The sequence below is a fragment of the Psittacula echo genome (genome assembly GCF_963264785.1).
Source record: "Psittacula echo genome assembly, chromosome: 5".
NCBI classification, from domain to species: domain Eukaryota; kingdom Metazoa; phylum Chordata; class Aves; order Psittaciformes; family Psittacidae; genus Psittacula; species Psittacula echo.
In genome coordinates, this window is record NC_137739.1 from 10,705,572 (window position 1) to 10,715,807 (window position 10,236).

General features: G+C 61.3%; 1 protein-coding gene across 1 annotated transcript; it reads left to right on the forward strand.

Moving 5' to 3' along the window:
* Positions 1-1,380: 1,380 nt before the first annotated feature.
* Positions 1,381-9,140, forward strand: TFAP4 (transcription factor AP-4; the record flags this gene model as incomplete). The annotated part of the gene is made up of 7 exons (XM_080617385.1): positions 1,381-1,516; positions 5,341-5,506; positions 5,979-6,077; positions 6,595-6,765; positions 7,028-7,165; positions 8,670-8,828; positions 8,946-9,140. The coding sequence occupies exons 1-7, from the start codon at positions 1,428-1,430 to the stop codon at positions 9,138-9,140; spliced, it is 1,017 nt and encodes a 338-aa protein (XP_080473511.1). The 5' UTR covers positions 1,381-1,427.
* Between the last annotated feature and the right edge of the window lie 1,096 nt (positions 9,141-10,236).

A 10,236-nucleotide genomic window follows, 5' to 3' on the forward strand; every position in this document is an offset into this window, starting at 1 on the left:
GGCATAGGATAGGATAGGATGGGGATAGGATAGGGAAGGATGAGATGTGACAGGTTGAAAATAAGGTGGGATAGGATGGGATTGGAACAGGACAGATCAGAATAGATGAAAGAGAGGGGAGGGGAGGGGAGGGGAGGAGGGGAGAGGAGAGGAGAGGGCCAAGACAGGTCTGGTTGGGGTGGGATGAAGATAGGATGTAATGGTGACAAGAGGCCAGGACACAATGGGATGGGATAGGGTAGGATAGAATAGGGTAGGATAGGGCATGATAGGACAGGGCAGGGTGGGGGATGGGATGAGGACAGGATGCAGTGGGGACAAGAGATCAGGATGGGATAGGGTAGGATAGGATCAGATGGGGACAGGGCCATATGGGATGAGATGGAATGGGTCTGGATGGACAGGGTGGGATGGGGATAGGTCAGGACAGGATGGGAAAGGATGGAATGGGAACAGGTTGGAATGGGATGGGATAGGACAGGGATAGAGCAAGGTAAGATGGGATGAGATAGGATGTAATGGGGACAAGAGATCAAGATAGGATGGGATGAGATACGGTAAAAGTGGATGGGAACAGGGCCAGATGGGGTAAGATGAGATGGGGATGCATCAGGATGAGACAGGGACAGGTTGGATGGGATGGGGATGGGTTGGATTGGATGGGATAGGATGGGATGGGAACAGGTCGGGATAGGATGGGTCAGGTTGGAATTGGATGTGATAGGATTGGATGGTGACAGATCAGGATGGGATGGGGATGGGTCAGAATGGGATGGGGATGGGTCAGGTTGGGACAGGTCAGAATGGGATGTGATAGGATGGGATGGGGACAGGTTAGGATAGGATGGGGATGGGTCAGGATGGGGACAGGGACAGGTTGGGATGGGATGGGGACAGGTTGGGATGGGATAGGATGGGATGGGGATGGGTCAGGATGGGACAGGGACAGGTTGGGATGGAATGGGATAGGAAGGGATGGGGACAGGTTGGAATGGGATGGGGTAGGATGGGGTGGGATAGGAAAGGATGGGGACAGATCGAAATGGGAAGGGATGGGATAGGAAGGATGGGGACAGGTCGGAGTGGGACGGAGCTGCGCAGGACGGGACGGGGTGTACGGGCTGGGGACGCGCAGGTCGGACCGGGCGGGACGGGCCGGGGCAGGATCCCCCGTTGCCGAGCCCCGCCGTGAGGTGGTGCCGGGGTCGTTCCCGCGCCCCGCGCTCCCCGCGCCCTCCTTTGTTTACATGGGCCGGTGGCTGGCGGAGGCGGAGGCGGCGCCGCCGGGGGCGGGCGGGAGGGGGGAGGCGGCGGCGGCGGGCGGGAGCCGCCGCGCTCGCACCAGCTGTTTCCCGCCTTGAGCCGCAGGCAGAGGCCGCCGGAGCCGGAGCCGGAGTCGGGCCCGGCCGCCCCCCCGCCGCTCCGGCATGGAGTACTTCATGGTGCCGGCCCAGAAGGTGCCGTCGCTGCAGCACTTCAGGAAATCCGAGAAGGAGGTCATCGGCGGGCTCTGCAGGTGGGGGCCGGGGGGCGCGGGGGGCTCGGCGCGGGGCTCGGTGCCCGCGGACCGCATGTGGGGGGCGGGTTTGGGGGTGATCGGGGGGTGGGGGGGAAGCACATCGCGGCCGCCGCAGTCCCACCGCCCGCACGTGGTCCCGCCGCGCACATGGGGCCGGGCGGCCACGCGTGGCGGGATGGGGGGTGGAGGCGCGGCCCGCTCGGCGCCGCTGCCCCGTGGGGTTGGGGGGTCTGGAGGTGGGGGGGGGTTAAAGGGGTGCGGGGGGGTCCGGCGCGGTGTGCGGGGGGGGTGTGTTTACTGCCGGGCCTGGCCGTGACTCTGCAGCCCTCCCGGAGGAGGCGGGTCGCGGCCGGGGCTGCCGGGACATGTAGTGCGGGGAGGCGGCGGCACAAAGCCCGCGGACGAGACGGAGGAGCCCCGGCGGATCGGGGCAGCCCCCGAACCCTTGCACCCCGGCCGGGCATGGGGCTGGAGCCGCGGGGCCGCCCCGGGCCGGCGGGGCCTGGCGGGGAAGCGGCGGCGGGCGGGCCCCGCCACGCGTGGGGGGCGGTGCAGGCCCCGCTGGGCCATGAGGGACGGTCCGCGGCGGTCCGGGACCGGGGCAGCGGCTCAGGGTACCCCGCGCCCCGGGCCTGCCTCGCCGAGGGGCCCGGCCGCGTGTGTGGGGCAGCCCGCGCCCCTGGAGCCGCTGTGGGGCAGCTCTCAGCAGCCAGGCCCCGCTACACGCTACACGTGTGGGGCAGCCGCGGCCCCTTGGGGCCTGGCCCCGCCAGCCCGAGTCCACACGCTCCCTCCCCCGGGGGCGGGCCTGCCCTAGGTCCCCGCTGCCCTACGGGCTCACCTGGGGCCAGGGGCTGCGACCCGATGGTGCTGAGGGGGTGCCCGCACTTGAGGGCACCTGGGGGTGCAGCTGTGGGGTGGCTTCTCTGGCGTCCCCCATGTTGGTCACTGCGGGTTGCTGTGGCCCAACGTGGGCCGGTGGCCTCGGTGGGAGGGCGAGTGCATGGGGCAGGGAAATGTGGACGTTGTGCCCAAGGCTGGGGGGCTGCATGGCCCCACACCTGCCCCTGGTATGGGGCAGAGCTCTTGGGGAGCCTCACTGTCTTTCCCCCACCCTGAGTTCTGGGCTGCCCTGCCTGTGAGCTCAGGGTGCTGGGAGACACCGTGCCTGCGAGCTCGGGTACACCTTGCCTGCAACCTCGGGCAGCTTGCCTGTGAGTTTAGTGAGCTTGGGGATGCCAATCCTGCGAGCTTAGGGACATCCTGCCTATAAGCTTGTGGATGCTTTGCGTTCAGGCGTGGGATACTCTACTTACAAGCTTGGGGACACCCTGCCTGTGACCTCAGGGAGCTTGTGACACCCTGCCTGCAAGCCTGGGGACATGCTGCCTGCACAGACTTGTCTCCCCTGCACACCAGTGCAAGCTGCAGCGCTGGTTGCGGGCAGAATGGGGCCAGTTTTGGCCCCAGCGTCTTTGCCGGGCAGAAGCGGCATGACATCAATGAGCTTCAGCAGCCCCGTGAGTTTGCTGCTGTTGAGGTCTAGGCGAGTGTGACATTCCTGCTGCGCTGTGCCAGGGGCTGCTGGACCATAAGGGTGAGGAGGACCAAATTCTGCTTGCCTGACCCAAACCTGCAGCACCAGATCTAGGCTGGGGACACCCTGGGGTTTCTTTCCTGTGCCAGGGCTCTGGTGGGTGCCACCTGCTCACCTTGCCTCTGTCTTACCCCATCCCTGGCAGTGCGGGGTGCCAAGCCAGCTTCCAAATTCATGGGGGTTTTCCCCCTTTCCGTATTTCACAGTCACTTCTCGGGTCTCTTCCCAGGAAGAGCAGCTGGGGCAGGTTGTGGGAGGTCTCCCGGCAAGGAAGCAGGCTCTTCCTTCTTCCCCGGTATTGAAGAAACCACTTTCCTGCTGCCCAATCCTGGGCCTCTCCGCCCCATTCCCCTTGCATGGCTGCAAGCTGGCACTTCAGCATCCCAGAGCCGCACTCTGGCCACCTCTGGCCCCACCAGGCACTGCTGCAGGGGGATGGGAAGCAGACTCTGCCTGTATGAAAGGATTGTGTCCCTGAGACCTGCCGGGTTTTGGCGTGTTTTGGGGACAAGTTTGGAGCTGGTTTTCAGCAGGAGCAGGGTGGGGTGATGGCCACCGCTGGAGGGGAGCCTTGTGCCACCATCCAACTGCAGGCAGCTCTTGGTCTATGTGGTTGGATGGCTGCTCCCTGTGAGTAGTGCAGACCCCCAGGCACCCGTTCAAGCTCTGCAGTCACCAGGACACCCACTGGGAACTGCACGGGAGAGAGCTAGTGCAGCAGGCACTCAGCACCCAGTGCCAGCCTGCACTGGGATGCTGCCTCAGTGGCTGGGGACAAACATCTTCCTGGCCCTATGGACTGAGCTTGGATCTTTCCCCATCCTTCTGGGATGCGCTGTTGTCTTTCCTCATGCCTCTAAGCTTAAACTGGTATCCCTTCCCATTCCTCTGGGATGAGCATCTTTCCCCATGCCATGTATCTTGGAGGAGTTGGAGTGCATTCCCTGGTCACAATAGGCGATGGGTGGCCTGGGACCCTTTGGACGCTGCTTGGGCACCCGGCAGTGCAGCAAGTGGCTTGCTGCTAAGCCTAACTGGCTTGGCTTTGCCACTTAGGGCTCCCAGATCTGCATGGTTCTTCCATGGCCTTGCTGGGACCGCAGGGAGGGTAGGATGCCAGGCTTTGCTTTCCAGCCTGGCGCTGGCAAGGCGCTGGGTAGGACGGTCCCGTCTCCCTCTCCCGGAGCTGCTGGGCACCTGGGCCTGAGGCTGGAGCCATCTTATCTTGCCTTGCGCCTCCGCCCAGCTGTTGTGTTTAGTCTTTGATGCCTTGCAGCATCCTTGGTGCCGGTGGCCTGCCTGGTGGGTGCTGGGTGCTTGCGTGCACCCTGGGGAGAGCCGCTGCTGGCAGCAGTGGGCACATGAAACGACTGGTGGTGTGGCCAGGGCTGCTGGTTGCATTGGTTTGATGTCATGGCCAGCTATTGCCCTGCACTGCACTTATTAATTGCTGGTGCTGGCCACTACCTGGCAGGCTTACCATCCCCATGATCCAAAACTCTTGCCAGTGTTCGCTTGCCGTGCTCCCTGGGCTCTTGGGGAAGTGGGGTGTAGATGAAGAAGCCAGAGCCCCGCAGCAGCGGGCTTTGGTTGGGGGCGTTGATGCCCCTGACCCATGGGTGTTGGCCTTGGCCACACATATCCCTCCCTGCCGCTGTCCCCACTTGCTGCTGGTGGTGTTGACAGCTCTGGGAGGCATTTCCCGGCCCATCTGCGGGGCGAGGGCATGGGGGGGCGAGGAGGCAGCGGCAGGAAGCGGGCAGGAGCTGCGGCTTGGGGTGGGACGGGGGCTTCTCTGCTGGGAGCTGTCATCTGGAAACCATCAGCAGGGCGGGAGGGAGGGAGCCGCCTTCGCGGGGCCACACACGCCGGCTGGCCCTGTGGGGACACAGCCGGCTGACCCGCAGCCTCCCTTGCCTGCCCAGGGGTCCCCACCATGCCCAGCCTTGGTACTGGCGTGGGGCAGCTGCAGTCTGAGCTCAGCAGAGATGGGGGGTCTGCAGTGGGGCTATTCAGTCATTGCGTCCCCCAGAGCTTCAATGGGGCTGGAGAAACTCACCCACCCTGCTTTTGTGCTGGCCAGCATTACAGCCATCATCCCCTCTGTGTTTGCCATCCCATTGGTGGTTGGCATCATCATTGCAAAGTGAAGGGGGGACAAGCGGGGGCAACCTGGTAGCAGGGGTGCAGCCCCCTTCTCCCTAACCAGTTGCCTCTCTCATAGCTTGGCTAACATCCCGTTGACTCCGGAGACCCAGCGGGATCAGGAGCGGCGGATACGCAGGGAAATTGCCAACAGCAACGAGAGACGGCGGATGCAGAGCATCAATGCTGGCTTCCAGTCTCTGAAAACCCTCATCCCGCACACGGATGGGGAGAAGCTCAGCAAGGTGAGCAGCATGCAGGCACTGTTCTGCACGTGAAGGTTTTCAGAGTTCCTTGTTGGGCAGGACAGGGCTGTAAGAGTAATTGGGGTATTTGCTTATGTTAATTCAGTGATGGAGGTCTCTCGGGAAGAGGTTTTCTCATGGGAGTGGGTGTGCATTGCAACCCTGGTGTCTCAGAGTGGGCTGGGTGTATGTGACAGCACCCAGTGCCCTGGGAGCAGGGTGGCAGGTGCCCTGGTAACAAGGTGGCCATGCTGTGGAGATAAGTATGGTGAGGAGCTGGTGCTTGGTTGCCATATGTGTTCCTGAGACAAGTGAACTGGAGGTTCACCATAATGGAAATGCCAGGGGAGACTCAGGGGTGAAGCAGAACCTGGATGGAGATGCTGGGGCCAGGCAAGGAACAGTGCTGTGGGGCTTGGGGAGATGCCGTAGTCTCTTCTGCCTCAGTGTTCCCCTCCCGGCTCTCCCGCAGGCGGCCATCCTCCAGCAAACGGCTGAGTACATCTTCTCCCTGGAGCAGGAGAAGACTCGGCTGCTGCAGCAGAACACCCAGCTCAAGCGGTTCATCCAGGTAACACCTGCTTGTGCGCCCCAGGGATGGGGTGGGAGGGGATGGGACAGTCCCGGTTGACCAGGGAGGGGACACTGTCACTGTTCCTTGGTGTCAGGACAAGATCCTCTGCCCTAATAAGCCAGGGAATGGAGATGTTTCACACCCTCCTGGCATGGGAGTGCCGTTCAACCTGGCCTTTGCTTGGCAGGGGAAGAGGGGCTGGGGTCCCATTTTCCATTTGGGGCATCTTGATATCGCCTGGTGGCACCTTCAGCTCTGTAGCAGCCCAGTTGAACTACCCTTTGAGAAGTGCGTTTGCATGAGGCTGGGGAGTGAGGACCAGGAGGGTGGGTGTTCTCAGAGCACAGGAGCCATCTGTCCCCAGGTGTCGATCCCATGTCCTAGGGAGACCCTTCCCTGCAGGGAGCTGTGCTGGGGGTTGGTCAAGAGGGTGGCACCACCCAGATATGGTCTGGATGGTGGGGAGAGCATCAGAGCTGGTCCCTGTCCCTTGACACCGCATCCCCCCCTGCAGGAGTTCAGTGGCTCCTCCCCGAAACGACGACGGGCAGAGGACAAAGACGAGGGGATCGGCTCACCAGACATCTGGGAGGATGAGAAGGCTGAGGATCTGCGGCGGGAGATGATCGAGCTCCGGCAGCAGCTGGACAAGGAACGCTCGGTCCGCATGATGCTGGAGGAGCAGGTGAGGCCATGTGGGGCTAGATCCAGATGGACCCATCCTTTAACATCCTTTAGCCCTTCCGGAGCTCCCTGGGAATGCTGGTGTGGCTGGAGTGTACCAGTTCATCTGCTCTGGCCACCTCTGTGCTGTGCTTGGCTGTGGGCTCCCTGGCTCTGCTGTGGCCACTGCATGGAGTGGGACAGCCCATGGCTGGGGATCAGGGGATGCTGTGCCAGCAGCAGGCTGGGCTCCCCACCAATGTCAGGGCTCTCTTGGCCGGCAGGTTCGCTCCCTGGAGGCCCACATGTACCCCGAGAAGCTGAAGGTGATTGCTCAGCAAGTGCAGCTCCAGCAGCAGCAGGAGCAGGTGAGGTTGCTGCACCAGGAGAAGCTAGAGCGCGAGCAGCAGATCCGAACCCAGGTGAGTGTAGATGCTGTCCCAGCCCACCCCAATAGCCTCCCGCCACCTGAATGGTGCAGCTGGGTGCATGGGCAATGAAATACAGGTGATCGGGCAGTTTGGTGATGTGCTTGGCACCTTCTGTGGGCTAGGCTGGGATGAAGAGTGAGGTCCCAGCAAAGCTTTCTCCCTTGGAGAATTGGAAAGAGGTCACTGCACAGCCCACTCCAGCATCCAGAGGCGCTGTGCTTATGGGTACCCCATGTTTTGGTGGTATGGGGATCATGGCTTGGACCATGGTGCAGCAGCTTCCAAGCAGCTCTGTTCCCCAGCACAGATGGCTTTGTTTGGGAAGGTTGCTTTCTGCTGGGCAGGGATTCAGTCAGCTTGGTGTTAGCAAGCCCACAGCCTTCCACAGCTGTGCTGGGAGGTGCTGGATGCAGCATTTGCCCCCCCCCCAGCAGCATGTGCCTTCCTGCTAGGCTCTCCCCACCAGGCATGAGTGGAGAGCAGCTCCCACTTGAATGAGGTGTGGTCCTGCTCCAGCTCCCAGCAGGCATGTTTCCTCACCCTCAGGTGATAAAGTGACATCCATCCCATCTGGGGGTGATGCTGGCAGTGGTTGATGCAGTTCATGGTCTCTGTGCTGGGGCAGGTGGTTTGCAGTGGTGTGGAGGCCAGCCCCATCTCTGGGGGATCACCTATTGCTGGGTGACTCCCACTGAGTTCTGGGGATCCCCAAACCGCTCCCTGCCACCCACCATGTTAGGAAGGGGGAGCAGTCAAGCTGTCAGGCAGTGGTGCTGCGCAGATGTGGCAGTCCTACAGGGATGGAGCCTTCTGCTTTTTCCCTTGGCACACTTGGATTTGCTAACAGTGGGGGGAGCCTTTGGCCAGCCTGGTGCAGTGAGGAGGCGAGAGCAGGGTGAGCGCAGTGCCGGCACCCGTCCTTGCTCACTGCTGGCACCCGTCCTTGCTTGCTGCCACCCTGGAGCTCAGCCGGGGGGATGCCGGTCTGAGGAGCTTCAAAGGGAGGGAGAAAAACTGGCTTCCTCCCTCCCTTGGCTTCTGCGGAGCTGCGTCCCTGCAGGATCCTTGCCGGCCGCCTCCTGGGGAAGTTCAGCCTATTTTTAGGTGAACTCTCCTTAGCCTCTTGCTAGGGCGGATCTTCCCATCTGCTCTTCTGATGAGGAGCTGGGAGGGGTGCGGCAGGTTCCCAGCTGTACAGGTCGGGACTATGGGAGGGCTGGCACTTGCCTCTCTTTGGCTTAAAAGTCCAAATCTTTCCCCTTTGGAATACAGGGAGATTTTACATTCCGCTCTGCCAGAGCTAGGGTGATGCAGCTTTCAGCTGGCATCCTCTCGCATTTGTCCGGGATGGGTGAACTGGAGCAGCTGAGCTGCTGCTTCAGTTTTTGTGGTCTCTCAAAGGAGTTTGGTCTCCACAAAGAAGTGTGATGCTCTCCCCATCGCCACCGTGCCCTGGTCTGTGCTGACTTAGGGGGTTTTTTGCTTCTCTCTCCAGCTCCTGCCATCACATGCTCCCCCAGCGCCCACCCACCACCCCACTGTGATCGTTCCAGCGCCGCCTCCCTCCCATCACGTCACCGTGGTCACCATGGGCCCGTCCTCGGTCATCAACACAGTCTCCACGTCCCGGCAAAACCTTGACACCATCGTTCAGGTAAGGGGGGCACCAGGGAGGACGGTGGCAGGGGTGCTTTGCGGGGGTCCCTCACCCCGCTGGGTGCATCAGAAGAGGGTACACCATGTCCTGACGAACGGCGGTTGCCCTCGGCAGGCGATCCAGCACATCGAGGGGACACGGGAGAAACAGCTACAGGAAGAGGAGCAGAGACGTGCTGTCATTGTGACGCCGGCGCGCGCCTGCCACGAGCCCTCCGCCTCCGACACCGCCTCCGACACCGAGGGCAACGACAGTGACTCCATGGACCAGAGCAAAGAAGAGCCCTCGGGGGACGGGGAGCTGCCCTGACACCCCCCAGCCGGCAGCCGGGTTGGGGACTGGGGCCGGGGGGGGGGAACGTCAGAGAATATGCTGAGATTTTTAAAAAATACAACGCGATTTGGGTCTCTTTTATGACCTTTTCCCAATACTGTAAAGCAGAGCGCTAGAGGCAGGCGGAGGTCACCCTGCAGCTCCCGGGGGGGAGGCTCGGGGGGGGGGGGTGGGCACTCAAGGGTGGCCACATGGGACACGGGGGGCTCTGGGCGCAGTGGGATGGTGGGGGGGGGACATTAGGGATGGAGGGGGTCACAGCTCCCCACCCCATGTTATCAACCCCCCCCCCCCACCGACCAACGGGGAATCCTGCCAAGTCGTCCCTTGTTCCCGATGGTTTTCCCTTGGGATGGGGCCTTTGGTTGGGATCTTAATTTGGTTTTTCCTTCTCTTTTGTGGTTTGTTTTCTTTTTTTCTTTTTTAATTAAATGTTCGTTTTTAAGCAGCAGGGAGATGCCAAGTGACACGGCAGCAAAGGTGGGACAGAGATCCCTGGCTTTGGGGTACAACCAGCCCCACCATGGCTCCCACACTTTGTGTGGGGCAGGGAAAACCCCTTGGGAGACCAAAATAAATCCTGGGATTATGCCATCGGAGCACAGGCAGGAAGGACAGCAGGTGCCACCCCGCAGTGTTTCGAGTGCCCACCTCTTTGGCACAGGGATGGTGGTTCAGGGGTTGATTCCACACCCCCATTCCTGTCTCCATCCCCCCCACCTTGCTCCCATCTCTCCTTTAAGCACTTAATCCGGTTTGCGGGGTCTGTCAGCTCCGAAGAGCTTTTCTACTTCGTGATTGTGTCACTTGGGTCTGTTGTGGCGAGTGGGGGGGTCTCCATTCTCTGTGTCCCCCCCCCCACCGCCCCCCGCCCGGCTGTAGGGTTTTAGGCCAGTTGTGTGTAGAGCCTGGGTGGTATTTGGTAGGTTCCCCCCCGCCGCAGCTGTTTTCTTGGTTCCTTTCCCTTTTTTTTTGTTTTTTTGGTTTTATTTTGTATTTTTTTTACGATTTTCAGGTCTTTGTGTTGATTGAGAAGCTATTCTATTTTGTTAAGAAAGTGGAAAAAAAAAAA